The sequence below is a fragment of the Oryctolagus cuniculus genome, chromosome 17 (genome assembly GCF_964237555.1).
Source record: "Oryctolagus cuniculus chromosome 17, mOryCun1.1, whole genome shotgun sequence".
Classification (NCBI taxonomy): Eukaryota; Metazoa; Chordata; class Mammalia; order Lagomorpha; family Leporidae; genus Oryctolagus; species Oryctolagus cuniculus.
Window position 1 is genome coordinate 51,101,947 of NC_091448.1, and position 18,622 is coordinate 51,120,568.

The window sequence follows — 18,622 nt, forward strand, 5'->3', positions numbered from 1 at the left end:
TGAGGTTGCCAGAAAGTTACAATACAGAATATCAATTAATAATTAATATTGAATATCACACATAACCCTCCTACACACACACCACTCATTCTCCGCTACGGAGCCTCTCCCATCACAGTCTGACTCGGTGCGGTGCTCTCTCCTTGGCCTCTCCCTCTGCTGCTGACCTCCCCCAAGACTCTCCCCTTCTCTAATCGACCAGCCTTCAGCCCCCAAACTCCTGTTACTTTCTTCAGCTTGCTCTGCACCTTTGGCTCTGCCTTTCTGGCCATGCCGCATTCAGAGAGACCCACCAGAGTAGTTTCCTAACTCCTACCTTGAAAAAAAAAAAGCTCTCAGAGTTGTCTTTGCCCTGTTTTGCACTAAGCCTGCTTAGTGCCCACACAACATAAAAACCATGAATTATGGCCTTGAATGGCACTTCTCCCTCTGCTTCGTGTTTTATGTACAAGAAAGAGTGGTGACTACACCGAGCACTTCAAGAGTACCTCAAAGCTAGGTTAATCTTCACCAAGCCCTGTAAAATGGCAAATGGTATCATTCCCACATTACAGAGGAAGACACTCTGGGAAGGTTAAGTGACTTGCCTGAGTGGCCTGCTAATGGCTAGGGTTTGACTTGAACCACGCCTGCCTGATTCCTAAGCAGATGTCTGCTTCTCTACACAGCACCGCAGACACTGCTCCCCGCCCCCACCCCAGCCCATACGCCTTTGATTCACACCTCTTTCCTCCATCTCCATTCTCCCCAGGATCCCACTGCAATGAGTTGGTGGAGGGACAATTTCTGGATCATCTTGGCTGTGGCCATGATCATTGTCTCTGTGAGCCTGGGCCTCATCATGTACTGTATCTACAGGTGTCAACTTAGACAAGGTAATGGCCATCTCGCCTGGGCAGGTGGTGGGAGGGCTGAGGGCATTAGAGCCCCTTTAGGACAGGCAGATTAGTTCTGGGCCTGTATGAGCTAAACTTTGGATTAAGCATCACACATTCTGGGTTTGAATCCTAGTCCTGCCACGGACTTAGGTCCCTGGTCCTCAGTGTTTCCTCCTATTTGCACAGTAAAGGGAAGGAGGGCGGCTGACCTCCGAGTCGCCTTCCAGTCCTCGGGGTCTGCCTCAGGGCACGGTAGGCTCCAGGGCTTTCTCTTCCTGTGCTGACTGCTGATCACAGCATCCTGTCTCTGGGGCTTGAAAGAGAACATGGGGCTACGGAACACCTGGAATTGTCTTGAGGAGTGAAACACGTGCTCAACCAAGGGCCACAGTGTTTGGCCACCTTCTCCATTGGATGATATTCTGTGTGATCCCCACCTTGAACACATGCTTTTTTGGCATCCTCTGGTTGTGAATGATATCATAAATGGGGAAGTAGCACTAACTCCAGATTATTTACAAGTGGTTTTTCCACTTTGCTGTTCATCTCCAGAAACATGGAATCCTTGATTCCGTAGTGTGTTGTTTGGAGATTTACTGGGGAGTGGGGTGGGGGGGGGGGAGCAGAGATATCTGGCCTGTGGGCCGTATAAGACCCACATAATCATTTGGTCTGGCCCTGCCAAGGCAGCTGCAGGTAGGACTTCAAAGTCAATAGAAAAGTTCCCCAACCCTGCGTAATGGCCTAAGCCGGGAGTACGCAGGGGTGGGGGTGGGGGTTGTACTAAATGCACTGAGGGGTACCGCACCTGTCCCTGGGCACCCCTGGGGCAGGCATCCGTCAGTGATCAAGCACTGTCCTCCCACTGCAGCTGGGCACAGCTCAGAACCTGCCTCAACCAAGGCTGCACAGGAAGTAGACCTTTTTTTTGTCATTCTCCTCAATCTCTTTTATTTTATTTTATTTTTATTTTTTTGACAGGCAGAATGGACAGTGAGAGAGAGAGACAGACAGAAAGGTCTTCCTTTTCTGCTGTTGGTTCACCCTCCAATGGCCGCTGAGGCTGGCGCATCGCGCTGATCCGATGGCAGGAGCCAGGTGCTTCTCCTGGTCTCCCATGCGGGTGCAGGGCCCAAGCACTTGGGCCATCCTCCACTGCACTCCCGGGCCACAGCAGAGAGCTGGCCTGGAAGAGGGGCAACCGGGACAGAATCCGGCACCCCGACCGGGACTAGAACCCGGTGTGCCGGCACCGCTAGGTGGAGGATTAGCCTAGTGAGCCGCAGCGCCAGCCCCCAACTCCCACTTCTAACTTTAGCTTCCCATCAGTGCAGATCCTGGGAGTCAGCAGTGATGGCTCAAGAAATTGGGTACCTGCCACTCACATGGGAGATCTGGAATGAGTTCCTGCCTCTGAGCTTTGGCCCAGGCCCAGCTATTGCAGGAATTTTAGGGGGTGAGGGTGGGGCTGAACCAGCAGATGGGAGCTCTGTGTCTCTTTTTTTCTGCCTGTCAAGTAAATAAAAAAGGTCTGCTCCATGGCTCACTTGGCTAATCCTCCGCCTGTGGTGCCGGCACCCCAGGGTTCTAGTCTCAGTTGGGATTCTATCCCGATTGCTCCTCTTCCAGTCCAGCTCTCTGCTGTGGCCCGGGAATGCAGTGGAGGATGGCCCAAGTGCTTGGGCCCTGCACCTGCATGGGAGACCAGGAGGAAGCATCTGACTCCTGGCTTCAGATCGGTGCAGCTCGCTGGCTGTAGCAGCCATTTGGGGGGTGAACCAATGGAAAGGAAGACCTTTCTCTCTGTCTCTCTCTCTTTCACTGTCCACTCTGCCTGTCAAAAAAAAAGTAAATTAAAAAATCATTTTAAAAAGTACATTCTATGCTCCTAAAGTCCTCTGTCCATTTGCCTTCGGAAGACTTTTCATTCTCAGATATGGTCACAAGTGTGACCCTGGACAAAAACTGGCCTACCCTCTTTAACTTGAACCAATCCTAATAATAAGTAGGTTATAATTAACACCAACTTAATACTGAGGAGATAAACATGGTGTCCAGGTGGTTGCTGCCCTCCCTGGGGTTGGGTGCTCAGATTCTAGCTCTGTCACTTACTAGCTCTGTGTGTCAAGTCTGTTTTCTCCCGGCAATTCTTTCAAATGTCCTGGACCTGCCTGGTTTCTAAGGACTTAATTCTCAAATCACATGTTGCGCTAATTCTTCCTAAATGAATGTGTGTTTCCCTCCACATAGGCAAGAAATGGGAAGTTGTCAGGCCCTTGAAACAAAACCGAAGAGATGAAGAAAAGACATATGAGTAAGTGTGTGTGTGGAGGGGGGAATCCCTCTGCCTCCTTAATTCTGAGAACCCCTTGTTTACTTCCACCCTCGCCCTCCTGTACTGCACTGGTGCGACTGCAACGCCCACTCTTCTTGTGGAGCTGGAGAAATGCTGGGTCTCGGGGTGTTGGGGGTACAGGGCACCACTGCTCTACACAGCGGCCCTTATCTACTTAGACAGAGGTCCCAGAGGTCCCAGGTTAGGCTCTGTGTCCTGGCCCACCACCCAGTCTGTCCCTTTTTTTTTTTTTTTTAAAGATGGATTAAAACTACAGTCCTCCAAATGCTGTTTTGCTGGACAAAAAATAGGCCATTTCTTTGCCTTGGTACTGCGTGCTGTATCGGGGTGTTACGATTGCTAGCCATGTCGGAGCTCCCCAAGGCCACACTTGGGCTCGGTGATCCCCTAGAAGGACTCAGGGGACCCAGAAAAGCTCACAGTTAGGTTTAAATACAACAAGAGGATGCAGATTAAAATCAGCAAAGGCAAAGGCACACAGGATGATTCAAGGAGAAGCCGGTTGCAAGCTTCCGGGAGTCTCCGAGGGCAGTGATGTGTGAGCACTGCAGACCAGGGTCACTCATCCGAGCCTTGGTGTCCAGGGCTTATTGAGGGACAGCCATGGCGGCACGGAGCACCCACAAGACTGGCCTTTACTACTCACTCTCCAATCCCTGCAGGGGTCAGCTGATCCAGCCTGGCCCAGGGCCCCAGTTCTATATCAGGAGGACTATCCCAAGAGCTCACAGGAGACCTCCCAGGAGCCAGGCGAGAGCCATCCTTTTTTAAGAACACATGCACTCTTGAAAGCATGATCTATAATTTTCTAAAATGGCTTTTTACTGGGGCCCAGCCAATAAAACCCTTCCCCCACCAATTCTGATCCTCTCGAGGAGTAAGATAAATGTGCCAGGTGGCTAGATGACCTAAATGCCACCTGGATGAGGCTAATGCTGTTGAGATTCCCTGCTGAAGTACAACATGAGCACAGGAAAGCACACGTGGTAAGCACACATCCCCATGGATCTCCGCACACCCAACAGACCCCGGTAGCTAGCACCCAGACCAAGAAACGGTGTCACCAACACCTCAGATGAGCACCTTATTCTGCCTCTCAGCCATCACACCCCAAGGGAACCACCATCTGTACCAGCATCAAGTTTATCTTTTCTTGTTTCAATGCTTTCATAAACGAAATTATACAGTGTCTATTATTTGGCATTTGTCTTCTCTTGCTCAATGTCATTTTTATGAGATGCCTTGTGGCAGCTGTCGATTATTCATTCCCACCACTACAGTGCTGCTAACTGCTGGGCATTTGGGTAATGTGATGGCTAATTTTACATGTTTCTGTTTCTCTGGAGAACCCAGACAACACAAGGGGCGTCCAGTTTGGGGCTGTTATGAATTGTGCTGATATTAACATTCTACTGCGTGTCTTGTGGTGAACACAGGCAAGCATCTAAGTGGGGCATAAACCCTGTAGTGGGACCACTGTCTCAGGGGGAGTGCACACGCAGCGTTAGGAGTTCATCTGTTTTTTGTTTTGTTTTGTTTGACAGGCAGAGTGGATAGTGTGAGAGAGAGAGACAGAGAGAAAGGTCTTCCTTTTGCCGTTGGTTCACCCTCCAATGGCCGCTGCGGCCGGCGCACCATGCTGATCCGAAGCCAGGAGCCAGGTGCTTCTCCTGGTCACCCATGCGGGTGCAGGGCCCAAGCACTTGGGCCATCCTCCACTGCACTCCCGGGTCACAGCAGAGAGCTGGCCTGGAAGGGGGGCAACCGGGACAGAATCCGCCCCGACCAGGGCTAGAACCCAGTGTGCCGGCGCCTCAAGGCGGAGGATTAGCCTATTGAGCCAAGGCACCGGCCCTGTTTTACAAATCAAAACAGGTGTCTTCCTCCCTGTGCTGAGCCAGCTCAGGTGAACACAGGAAGGCGTGCTCCCGGCTCTAAGCTACCACACTTCAGCCATTCCTTGACCCGAAGCAAACCGTTCCTTTTGGTGCAGTTGTGAAGCGAAAGCGGGGCCCAGGAAGGCAAGGGAATGCTTCCAATCTGTATGGGCCAAAATCTGAATGTGCAACCCGTTCACTTTCCCTGACATCTTCCTTTCAATCCTCTGACAGTAGGCATGGGCCAGACCAAACACTGATTCCTCGCTTTCTTTGTTCCCAGGAATGTTTTTAATCAGTCACCAACTGAATTACCCCCTCTGCCGCCCAGGGGTTTGCCTTCTCTTGGAGACTCCTGTAAGTATATTTTGCTGATAAGAGCTTCATTCAGGGTAGGATAATGAATTTATCTGGGTCTCTTAGCTTAGACTGACATAACAAAATTATGGTAGACTATAAACAGAAATCTTTCTCCCAGGTCTGGCTGTTGTAAGACTGAGGTCAGGTGCCAGGCAGTTCAGTTTCCGGTGAACGTTCTCCTCTGGGCTTGCAGAATGCTGCCTTCTTGCTGTGTCCTCCCGTGGCCCTTCCTCGGTGCAGTCGAGCTGGGGAAGAGAGCGGGAGAGCCAGCTCCCGAGGTCTCTTCTGACAAGGACATTAATCTTGCTAACTCAGGGCCCCACCTTATGATTAAATACAGCCACATTGGGGGTTATGGCTAAACACATGAATTTAGTGAGGACACATTCAGTCCACAGCACTAGGATTTGCAGACACAGGAATACATAAGTTTAAAAGGAATACCTAAGTTAACAAGGGCCAGCAAAGCACTGGTATTTGGCCTAGCAGTTAAGATGCCCACATCCCACATCCAAGTACCCGGATTCCACACCCAGCTCAAGCCCCAAACCCCAGCTCCCTGAGGATCCTGGGAGGCATCAGTGATGGCTCACGTAATTGGGAGACCTGGATTGGGTTTCCAGGTCCCAGCTTCATCCCAGCCATTGCGGGCATTTAGGGAATGAACCAGTGGTGGGAGCTCCGTTACACGCACACACTCTTTCTCTTTGACTCTCAAATACATAAATAGTAAGTGTGGAGGGAAAAATACCAAAGCTCCCAGTATCCTGATATGAATATGCAAATTCATGGTCAAATCCCAGCTAGAAACATGAGTGATAAGGAACTTGGGGTTGTCACTGGGTCTCACACACTTTCTGTCAGCAAAGTCTGCCTGGGTCCCCTGACTTCAGCTCTTCACTAGCTGGCTTTGCCCCATCCTTTGGGGTTTTGCTCAAAAGTCACCACCCCCAGAGGCCCTCCTTGACCTATCTAAAATAGTCCTGCTACTTTCTGTTGTAAAATTTGTGGCAGTTCTCCAAAACTGCCTTATTTAGTTATTGCCTATTTGTCTAGGACCTATCTCTTCCACTATAATCTCCAGGAAGTTATATATCTTCCATATATGTCTAATAATATATATATATCTAATATATATCTTATAATAATATATATTATATATATAATTCTATATCTTCCATATAATCTCCAGGAAAACAGGAAGCTTTATTGTCTTATTCACGGCTGTCTACCCACCAGGACAGTGCCTGGAGCTTCCTAGATACTTAGTGAAGACGTTCTGATTGAATGGATAAACAACCCTATTGGCCAACACTTACGGAGCACACACCGTGTCGGGTACCATGCTAGGCACTCTACAAGCACTGTCTCAGTAATCCTCCCCATGACGCTACAGAGCAGGTGCACTGCCCATTGTCAGAGGAACACACTGAGGTACGGAGAAGTCAGATGACCCATCCGTGGTCACAGAGCCAGTGATTGCTGGAGTCTGACCATGAACTCATCCTAACTGCACAGTTCAACAGGAAATGACAAGGCAGTCATTTTGAGATTGTGGCACAGGCAGTTTCCACACACATCCAAGGTGCAGCTGAGCTGTTCTGTGTCTCTCCTTTTGCTCTAGGTCTTTTCTGTACTAATCCCGCTTCCTGAAGCCACCTCTGGTCCTTCTTTCTTAGCAGATAGATTTGCACATAAGCAACTATGGAAAGTGCTGGAAAACAGCATAAGTCATCAGGAGGGATGTGCCAGAAAAGGAAATGGTTTGTACTGCTTCCTTGTGAGAGAGTTAGGAGCTGTAGTCACAACAGCGCTCATCTGGCTACCGGCTCTGGTCTGTTTCTTTTCTAAGCTTTTGCTTCACGGTTTCGGTGCAGCGCAGCCATAGGCAGAGAGACTTGGAGTCCGAGTGTATGACCAATATGCATATTTGATGTTTATTCACTTGGATGATCCTGAGAGCCATGACACATCTATGCTGTTTGTAAATGGGGATCTGGTCCCCCAGAACCTGGGAAGATCACCAAAACCCATGAAAATCTGGTTGAGCCATTTGGTCAAAAATACATCACAAACAGCTTTGCACGTAAGGAACTTGCTGTGTGTTCCAGCCCCACAGGAAACCCCAAGTCTGCAGCCGCCTACATACTCACTGGTGAACATGAGAAACAAGACGGCCACTTCCAGCTACATGGAGCCTGAAAGTGACTATGACGACATAGAAATCCCCGCAAATACAGAAGGCCATCATTTAAAAACAACCTTTCCTTCAAACTGGGAAGCCAAACAGGGCTCCCACGGCTTATTTTAACACCACTGAGAGTGGCTGAATTGCACTGGGCATCGGGGTCCAGACGGCTGTGATGAAGGGACAGATGCCACTGCTTGACCCTGGGAATAAGAGCTTTCAAGCTCGTGGGAGGAAAAGTTTCCAGTGGGAGGCTCCAGGCTTTCACCTGTGAGACACGTCACATTTCCCCAGCATGCTTTTCCCTGCCGTTCCTTGGTTTGTGTTTCTAAATGATGTTACATGGCAGTGTTTGTGCAGAGCCTCCTGGACTCCTGCCCCAGCAGGGCCTTGCTCTGTGCTCCAGTCGCACGTCTTTCTGCCCCACCCACTGAACAACACAGCTGAGTGCTCTTGCGTGCAAGTTACCACCTCGGGCCTTGTGAGTCTGCAAGGGTTTTTTTTATTTTTGAGGCCCTCCCCAACCACATAGACCCCAAACTCAGCGCCTTCGTATGTTATAGGCGAACGTGACCATCAGATTCAAGTTTTCACCTGGGTTTTTTCCCCATGCCTACAGGTGACACTACAACCATCAACAAAGACAGAAGTTACCTCCTGGTTTATTCCTAGAGGTGTCATTTTGCAGCAGGTGTATTGAGAGGCTACAGGAAAAGTAGGTTGACCCAGGAAAGAAAGGGACCAGATCACAATGGCCTATCCAAATGATGGCTCAGGAGGCTTGCTGCCCTCTGTCCACAAATTTTTTTTTTTTTTTTTTTTTTTTTTTTTGGTCAGGCAGAGTTAGACAGTGAGAGAGAGAGACAGAGAGAAAGGTCTTCCTTTCCATTGGTTCACCCCCCAAATGGCTGCTACGGCCAGCGAGCTGCGCCAATCCAAAGTCAGGAGCCAGGTGCTTCCTCCTGGTCTCCCATGTAGGTGCAGGGCCCAAGAACTTGGGCCATCCTCCACTGCACTCCCGGGCCACAGCAGAGAGCTGGACTGGAAGAGGAGCAACTGGGACAGAATCCAGCGCCCCAACCGGGACTAGAACCTGGGGTGCTGGCACCACAGGTGGAGGATTAGCCTAGTGAGCTGCGGCGCCGGCCATGTCCACAATTTTTGTTATTGCTTCCTCCCCCGACACGGAGTTCTGTGCAAACAGCCTCAGCCCTGAGAGTCCGGGAGGCAGAAAGCCAGGTGAGAGGCGCTGCAGCGAATGAGATGCCAAGGAAGTCGGCTGCTGCCTTGTCCAACAAGTGCCCCAGAGCTGCCAGGGTCACCGCTGCCCATGCCAATTTTAAAGGCTCTTAGACCTCGTCAGGTTCCTTCAGGTTGATCTGCTAGAGCCATAGGACAGGACTCAATCTAACCAGACTCACAAGATGCTGATTTGTAAGCAATCCTCAGGAATTCGGCTATCAAGCCAGCCTGCAGCGAGAGCACCATGGGCCTGACAAGGCCTGGGAGTGACTGCTGGACTGCGCTTCTCCTTAAGCAGTGGGGAAGTGTGCTCCTGCCACAGTCAAGCTTTGGCCCTCGGCGACTGGCGGGCAGAGGGGATGCCTTCCTCCCTGGATCTCCCTTTCTACACTCCACCGAGCCTTCCACCTTGCCGCTAACACCTCCTTGCTACAGGCCGGTGGTTCTCCAACAATGGCCCTGTGGAATTCTGGTGTTGTACAAGCCAAGAAAGGACTTCCCCCACACATTACAGAACAAAAATAAGCCAAACGATAGAAATACTTCAAGAATATGTGTTCCTCTTATAAATTTTCTGTAAACCCTCTGCATCTATTTAACTATGAAGAACGTTAAAGGAAAATACCAAACATTAACTCGTCCTTGGTCTCTGGGACCCCACCCTCTCCTGGGTCGGTCTCCTCTTCCCTGTCTGAACTGACTTGGCCTCGTCTGTGGTCTGCCCTCTCAGCCTGAAACATCATCTCTGTGCAGGTCCTCCGTGGGGTTCTGTTCATGTCCCTGTTCTCATCTCACTCTGAATGCTCATGAGTGAACTCAACAATGCCCACGGGCCCAGCAGCCCCCGCCATTCTGATAACCTCCAACTCACAGGCTCCGGGTGAGCTCTTATTCCCCAAGTTCCAGACCCCACTGGCAAGTCCATATGACTGCCCCACAGGCCCCTCAAGTGCAACATAAGCCAAAGAAACTGACCACCTACTTCTTGTGCTCTACTCTCTTCTTCGTCCCTGAAGTCAGAAACTAGCATCCTTCCTGCCCAGTGTCCCCACCTGTTGAGCTCCCCCACCCCCCCAGCAGCTCTCCCATCAGCCCATGTGTCCCCAGCACTAGGCTGAGCTCAAGCCATTGCCTTGGTTGCCAAGAGAACTTCAACAGCCTCTTCACTGGTCTCCTGCCTCTGGCTGCTCACCCTTCAAATAACTTTCTACAGGGGAGCCAGTGATTTGCTCAAATGAACATCTGTCCATCTCAGTGCCTTGATCAAATTTCCTCTCTGCTCATTCACCTTAGAAGAAGTCCAAAATCCTTGGCATGGCTTACAAGACTTATCTGGATCTGGTCACTGGTCATCTTTTACCAAAACCGTCCCCCCACCATCTTGCAGTCTTCAGTCTGTCCAGATGTTTTGACTCAGCCATCTGAGACGACCTTTGCCGAGGTCTATGCGGCCCCTGTCCTGTGTTCAGCCCTGTCCCCTCTGTATGGAACACTCTCCCCCACCTGCAGCTCCTTCCCATCTCACTCAGGGATCCTCTCACCCCTGCAGATGCGGACTGGGTGGTCTTCTCTCACAGCATCAGCACTTGTAGGGGCTGCTCACTTGCTGCTCCCCTCCGGAGACCTAATGCACCCGAGAGCAGGGACTGTGTCTTTCTTTCCTCTGTTGGTTTCCCTGTTCTTAGCAGAGTGTGCAGGCTTGCCCAATACACTCTCTGAATGATCAATCAAACTGAACAATGGAGGCACTCCTCTGTGCTCTCACAGCAGCCTGTATTGGCCCAATAGAAACACTTTTCCCTTTGCATTATAATTATCTGGTTACTTCAAGTCCTCCTTTCTAATCTGTGGGCTCCTTTGGGGGCAGGACTTGTCTGGTTCGTGGCTACATCCTCAGTGTCCAGCATAAACCCTGGCACACACTGGGTACTTAATAAATAGTTACTGAATATTGAACTTTATTTTCAAAGATTTATTTATTTATTTGAAAGGCAGAGTTACAGAGAGGCAGAGTTGGAGGGTGGGGGTGGTCTTTCATCCGCTGGTTCACTCTCCAGATGGCTGCAATGGCCAGAGCTGAGCTGATCCGAAGTCAGGAGCCAGGAGTTTCTTCCAGGTCTCCCACGTGGGTGCAGGGCCCCAAGCACTTGGGCCATCTTCCACTGCTTTCCCAGGCCATAGCAGAGAGCTAGATTGGAAGTGAAGCAGCCGGGACTCGAACTGGAACCCATATGGGATGCCAGCACTGCAGGCAGCAGCTTTACCCGTTGTGCCACAGCGCCGGCCCTGAATGTAACATTTAAAAATCTACACAACTTTCTCTGTGCATGTGTAATTTAGTTGAGATTTTATGCTGGACATACATAATAAAGCCATACCTTCTGCCAATGAAATTGCTACCAGCTTAAGATAACAGAACTAAATACATCAAGATTTCATAGGACTTTTTCATGTATTCTAGCCCCACAGAAAACCCCAAGTTATCCCACCAGCTGTATACTCGTGCATACAATTAGGAATAAGAAGGCAGGGGACTGCCTGCAGCAGCAACATCCCATGTGGGCACTGATTCTAGTCCCAGCTGCTCCACTTCCAATCCAGCTTCCTGTTAATGTGCTTGAGAAAGCAGCAGAGGACGGCCCAAGTACTTGGGGCCCTGCACCCACGTGGGAGACCAGAATGGAGTTTCTGGCCTCAGTCCGGTCCAGACCTGGCTGTTGCAGGCATTTTGGGAGGTGAACCAGGGAATGGAAAACTCTGCGTTGTGGGTCTCCTCTCGTCTGCTGCTTTTTCAAATAAATAAATCTTTTAAAAACTCACATGTGTCAGGATTGCTTCAGGCTGCAAGAAACAGACTATCCAACCAGAGATAACTTGCAGAATAAGGAGCTTATAACCACACAAAACAAGTCTAGAGACAAGAATGCCAGCAGTTCTGTGACTTACACGTGTGGGCTGACTTTGATTCTCTTAGCGGCGTAAGCCTGTGCGTGAGAGCTGAGCCCTCCTCATCTATTCACCTCCAAAGGCCTCCCCTCTTTTTATTTTTAAAGATATATTTATCTATTTATTTACTTGGTTATTTATTTGAAAAGGCAGAGTTTAAGAGAGGAAGAGACACAGAAAGAGTGAGACAACTTCCACTAGCTGTTTCATTCCCCACATGGCCACAATGACTGGGGCTGGGCATGGCCAAAGCCAGGAGCCTGGAACTCCGTCTGGATCTCTCATGCGGGTGGCAGGAGCCCAAGCACTTGGGCCATCTTCTGCTTTCCCAGGTGCATTAGCAGGGAGCTGGATCAGAAGTAGAGCAGTCGGGACTTGAACCAGCACTCTCATGGGATGCCAGCGCTGCATGTGGCTGCTTAACCTGTTGTACCACAAGGCCAGGCCTCACCTCTTAATACCATCATCTTAGGGATTAGATTTCACCATGTGGATTCACAGCAGGTGCAAACATTCAGACCACAGCACCTAACTACAGGACAGGCTGGAGAATGCGGATGGCATGTTCAGCCTTTCTGGCTCAAGCTGGACTTGGCTATCAAGGGGAAGGGAAGAAGAGCTGTTGGACAGGCAGCCTGCTAGCCCCTGACCAACTCACTTCACAAATATACTCTTCATGATTTGCTCTTTTTTTTTCAGTTACAATTGTAGAGATGTTGAAGAGTTCAGGTTCGGGTGTAGTGTACAGATTCTACCATTCAACCTTCTTCTCTTATAGGGTTCTGACCCATAAACATAGATCAAGGTCACATGGGGATGACAGTAATAGTGGCAGCAACACTGGATGAGCACTTCCTCTGTGTCAGACAGCATGTTAAGGGCCTCGCCGTATAGTGCACCCACGACATTGAATGGGCAGGACTCCCGCTTCACCCCCTGCTATTCCTTGAAACACACTGTGATGGGCCTGTTCTCCCCGCCTCTGGTAGGGAAGTCTCAGGCAGGAGTCACTGGCCCTTCTGGTTACTCTTAGGTAATAAAAAGCCCTCAAGTGCAAGTTACTCAGGTGCAGCATTTGCCAAAACTCAGTGGACATACTGTTAGTAAAATGGCACAGTCTTATCTAAGGCACAATTACACCCCGACACCATGCTAGGCTCTAGCCCCTGCCGGCCTGGCTGGAAGCCAGGTGGCCACGTGGCCCAACCACCAGTGTCAGTTCCACCCCAACCTAATGGGATTCGCTGCTCCTACTTCCCTGCCCGCCCTGGCAAAGGTTTAAGAGGACCTGCTCCTGAACATGTGTGTGTCTCTCTCTCTTTCTCTTTCTGGATCTCTCGTTCTTGCTCTCTTGATCTCTCTCTTACACTCTCCTTCTCCCTCTTTTCCTTCTTCGCCCCTTCCCTCCAGTCTGTCGGGTTTCCCCCCAATAAACCCTTTCCCTTACTCCGGTGTTTGGTGTGTTTTGTGGTAGCCTTACACATACACTTAAGATTTTTCGCATTTCATCCTATGTGAAGACTACCTTGAAAAAAAAAAACATGGAGACACTGAACTCTGGTTCATGATATGCACACAGAAATATTTAGTGAGAAAGGCACTGATGTCTGCAGTTTACCTTGAAATGCGTCCCAAGGAAAGACGACTCAAGAGCATGCATGTTTAGGCCTGAGATCCAAGCGCAGCCGTCCTGTTACCACCGTAAGCACAGGCAGATGTGGAAGATCCGCTCCTCCCACCCGCTCAGCCCTGTCCTGGGGAGAGAAAGTGGAAGAGTGCGTGCACACGGGTCACATGGAAGGGCTGGAGCCTGTTCTCCTTTCTGAGGCAAAATACCTTCATCCTCATTCTCAGCAAGACTCGGCTGGGTGGAGCTAGCCCAGCGCCTCTCCTCCTCCCCGGCACAGAAGGGCGGTCTTCTTTGTCCCATGTGGAAACCAGGGGAAGGGGATGACTCTCTTGACTTGGTGGTGCCCTTTTCTGACCTCAGAACAACAGTGGGAGAGCGGCCCGGGGTCAGCCCAGCTCGGCCTCCATGGCAGACGGTTGCTCCTTACTCTCTGTAATGTATCCCACTCCTGGGATACCTTCTGGGATCCTGCTGGGATCCTGCTGGATCCACTTCCTCCTCTTCTCTCGGTCTGGATAACTGGCACGCAGCCAGCCTCAGCCCCTACCCAGAGAGAGCGAGCATGTGATGCAGACTGGCCAATCAGAGACTCCTGTTCCCTGGCGATGGCGACTGGTTGGTTGAGGCATCTGGTATAGAGCCGGTGTCCTTTCCCACTGGGTTTGAAGCTTAGGGGATGTAAGTTCTCAAGGTGAAACTTCAGAGAGCACTGAGCTGAGAAGGGTTCAGATCTCTCCACGGCACTGTCTGGGCTCCTGATCCAACCATTCCTTGTGTAGGCATAACCTCTTGATATTGTTTTCACTTGCCTGAGTCAATATTCTTTAAATTCTTTAAACCCAGCCCTTTTTTTAAAAAGATTTTATTTATTTATTTGACAAGTAGTGTTACAGACAATGGGAGAGACAGAGAGAAAGGTATTTCTTCTGTTGGTTCATTCCCCAAATGGCTGCAACTGCCAGAACTGCACCGATCTGAAGCCAGGAGCCAGGAGCCTCTTCCTGGTCTCTCATGTGGGTGCAGGGCCCAAGCACTTGGGCCATCTTCTACTGCTTTCCCAGGCCACAGCAGAGAGCTGGATTGGAATAGGAGCAGCTGGGACTAGAACCGGTACCCATATGGGATGCCGGTGCTGCAGGTAGAGGATTAACCTACTGCGCCACAGTGCCAGCCCCTAAACCCAGCCTTTTAAGTCCCACTCCTCGCCATCCCTGCCTAATCTTGGTCTTATCTTTCATTCGACCTAATGCAAGACCTCTTTACTCTCCTCCTACAATCTATCTCCCAACGTGCTGCCAGAGGTAACTATAAGAACACAAATCTCACTAGGTCGTGGCCCTGCTTAAATGTGTTCAGTGACTCCTTTGTACCCACAAGGACAAAATCCAACCCTTCCCCTCTTTTTTTTTTTTTTAAGATTTAGTTTATTTATATGAAAGATAGAGTTATGGGGCTAGGGGCGGGGAGAGGGAAAGAGAGAAAGAGATCTTTCATCCTCTGGTTCAGTCCCCAAACAGCCACAATGGCCAAGACTGGACATGACCAAAGCCAGGAGCTTGGAATTCCATCGGGGTCTCCCACGTGGCTGGCAGGGGGCCAAGCACTTAGGCCATCTTTTGCTTTCCCAGGCACATTAGCAGGGACCTGGATTGGAAGTGGAGCAGCCAGGACACAAACTGATGCTCATATGGGTTGCTGGTGTCACAAGCTGCAGCTCAACCTGCTGTGCCGCGATGCTGGCCCCTTCCCCTCCTTCTTTACTAGAAAACGGCAGCTCTCTCTGTACCCACAGCTACAGCAATATTGTCTTCAATGACTCAGGTGCGCTTTCCTCAGCAGTTCATAGCCCGTCCCGGGGTTGCACCCTCTTCTTCAGGGGACGTCACATTATGTCTTAGTCATAGGGAAAGCCTACCTTCAGCTCAGAACATGTTGGCTTTTGTTGGATGGCTTGGTTTCATTACTCATAGCAGTGCTTCTCACTCTCGAAAGTGTCCCGCTATTGATGATAAATTACATGCTTACAGGCCGGCGCCGTGGCTCACTAGGCTAATCCTCCGCCTAGCGGCGCCGGCACACCGGGTTCTAGTCCCGGTCAGGGCACCGGATTCTGTCCCGGTTGCCCCTCTTCCAGGCCAGCTCTCTGCTGTGGCCAGGGAGTGCAGTGGAGGATGGCCCAGGTGCTTGGGCCCTGCACCCCATGGGAGACCAGGAAAAAGCACCTGGCTCCTGGCTCCTGCCATCGGATCAGCGCGGTGCGCCGGCCGCAGCGCGCCGGCCGCGGAGGCCATTGGAGGGTGAACCAACGGCAAAGGAAGACCTTTCTCTCTGTCTCTCTCTCTCACTGTCCACTCTGCCTGTCAAAAAAAAAAAAAAAAAAAAAAAAATTACATGCTTACTTATTCATGGTTAGGTCAGTGTTCCAGAATGAGACATAAAATAATATTTGCCTGGGTTAGACACTGTGGCACAGTGGGTTAAGTCACTGATCCCACATCAGAGTACCTGGGATTGAGTCCTGCCTCCATGTCCACTCTAGCTCCCTGGTAATGTGTGTGAGGGGCAGCACATGATGGCCCAAGTAATTGGGCCCCTGGCACCCATGTGGGAGACCCAGATTGAGTTCTGGGCTCCAGGCTTTGGCTCTGGACTAGTTCTGGCAATTGTGGGCACTTAGGATATGAACCAGCAGATAGCAGAGATCTCTCTCTCTCCCCTCTCCCTCTCTCTCTCTGACTTTCAAATAACTAATACATAAATAAAAACTGCTCACAAAAAAATTTAAAAATTTGTCAAATTAATGCATAAGTGATCCTCCCCTAGCTCTCAGTTTCTCCTTTCAAATAGTTGAATTAGTTGTTCTTAACTAAGTTATTAACTCCTCAGACCAATTCAAATGAAGTCAATCACCCAAAAGGTTAAGACACACAATTCTTTTATTGATTGACTGATTGATTGATTGACAGGCAGAGTGGACAGTGAGAGAGACAGAAAGAAAGGTCTTCCTTTGCCATTGGTTCACCCTCCAATGGCTGCCGCGGCCGGTGCACTGATCCAAAGCCAGGAGCCAGGTGCTTCTCCTGGTCTCCCATGCAGGTGCAGGGCCCAAGCACTTGGGCCATCCTCCACTGCACTCCTGGGCCACAGCAAAGAGCTGACCCAGAAGAGGGGCAACCGGGACAGAATCCGGCGCCCCGACCAGGACTAGAACCTGGTGTGCCGGCGCCGCAGGCGGAGGATTAGCCTATTGAGCTGCGGCGCCGGCCAAAGACACACAATTTTTATCTTCCATTTAAGGGGCTCTCGATATAGAATCCTACATTCAAATGTATTCATGGTTAGATCAATAAATATACCACCACTAGCTGGCGGTAGTTTGGCTATCGCACAAATGAATACAGCAATCATCTCAAAGTGAGATCATGTCTGGATAATCTCCGAAGGACAGGTGAAAAGTAACGCCCATTTGTTTCCGTGATGCATGCTGTATCAACAGTGTTGCTGCCACTGAAGACATGTCTCCTGAGTTGGGTTGTGCTTCCAGGTCATCCACTTCACCTGTGTGCCTATGTGTATGTACTGCAGTGGCTAAATGGCAGAATTTAATATCACTTAGACTAACACACGTGGCTGGACACCTCCACTGTATCTGACTACATAAATAGCTAACAGTTGACTGTGGTCATATTTCATTTCACTACAGGACAGAGTGCAAACAGCCAACTTTACCTGCTATGCCATAGCGCCGACGTCCCAAATGGGCACCAGTTCAAGTCCCAGCTGCTCCACTTCTGATCCAGCTTTCTGCTAATGGCCTGGAAAAGCAGCAGAGGATGGTCCAAGTAGTTGAGCCCCTGCAGCTACGTGGGAGACCTGGAGGAAGTTCCTGATTCCTGGCTTCAGATTGCCCCAGCTCCAGCTGTTGCAACCATTTGGGGAGTGAACCAGCAGATGGAAGATCTCTCCCTCTCTCTCTGTAATTGTGCCTTTAAAATAAATAAATAATTCTGAAAGAAAGAATGAAAGGAAGGAGGGAAGAAAAAATAGAAGGGAGGGAGGGAGGGAGGGAAGGAGAAAGAAGGAGCGAGCCAATAGGGGCGGGCATTGAACCTATTGTTTGGGATGCTCTTGTCCCACACTAGGGATTTGATCCTCAGCTCTGGCTCCTAACTCCAGCTTCCTGCTGATGCAGACCTTGAGAGACAGGTGATGGCTCAAGTAAGTGGGCTCCTGCTACCCATGGGGGAGGCCTGGATTGAGCTCCTGGCTCCCAGCTTTGTCCACTCAGCCACTTCAGGCATTTAGGGAGGTGAACTAGTGGATGAGAGCATGCTCTGCCTCTCTCTCTCTCTCCTCAAATACATTTTTTTAAAAAGAAAAAGAAAAGAAAATAATACTGCTGCACCCTGATCCTTTACCTGTAAAACTCAGTTTTCACACTTACCCACATACTTTATTGCCACCATTTAGTGCCATTAAATTTTTAGATCAACTACACTTGAACAATTTTAAATATCCTACAATCAAGAAACAACACTAGAGGCCAGCCCGTGGCTCACTTGGTTGATCCTCCACCTGCGGCGCCGGCATCCCATATGGGTGCTGGTTCTAGTCCCAGCTGGTCCTCTTCCAGTCCAGCTTTCTGCTGTGGCCCGGAAGGCAGTGGAGGATGGCCCAAGTGCTTGGGCCCCTGCACCTGCATGGAAGACCGGGAGGAAGCTCCTGGCTCCTGGCTTCGGATCAGCCCAGCTCTGGCCGTTGCAGCCACTTGGGGAGTGAACCAACAGAAGGAAGACCTTTCTGTCTGTCTCTCTTTCTCTCACTGTCTGTAATTCTACCTGTCAAATAAATTTAAAAAGAAGAAAGAAGAAAGAAGAAAGAAGGAGAAACACTAAATAAAATAATCTCACAAAGTGACATATAAAGAATGGTCTTGCAAGTTTTTTTAAAAAAATAGATGCTTTTTTATTACAAATTAGGTGTTAGTGGAATATAGTTTTAACAAAAGTTGCAGAAGGTAGCATTTAAGAATAATAAAATTCCCCTGTGTTAAAAAAAAGTTTATTTGCATAGCGCATACACTTCTACCTCCCACAAGCCACCAAACAAAAATAAATTTTCCGATACACTGGATGTTGACACTCT

The 18,622-nt window shown here is 49.8% G+C and overlaps 1 protein-coding gene across 4 annotated transcripts in view; it reads left to right on the plus strand.

Annotated features, from left to right (window-relative positions):
• SCIMP (SLP adaptor and CSK interacting membrane protein) overlaps positions 1–17,494 on the plus strand; it is a 42,779-nt gene extending 25,285 nt beyond the window's left edge. For 2 of the 4 annotated variants that reach the window (XM_070061266.1, XM_002719008.5), the window contains 4 exons: positions 752–875; positions 3,129–3,192; positions 5,395–5,468; positions 7,583–7,933. In XM_070061266.1, the coding sequence (XP_069917367.1) occupies positions 764–875; positions 3,129–3,192; positions 5,395–5,468; positions 7,583–7,782 (450 nt within the window). In that variant the 5' untranslated portion in view covers positions 752–763 and the 3' untranslated portion in view covers positions 7,783–7,933. Of the gene's footprint in view, positions 1–751; positions 876–3,128; positions 3,193–5,394; positions 5,469–7,582; positions 9,537–17,180 lie in introns of those variants that run through there. The other 2 variants (XM_070061267.1, XM_070061268.1) reach the window with 2 other exon arrangements.
• The last annotated feature ends 1,128 nt before the right edge of the window (positions 17,495–18,622 follow it).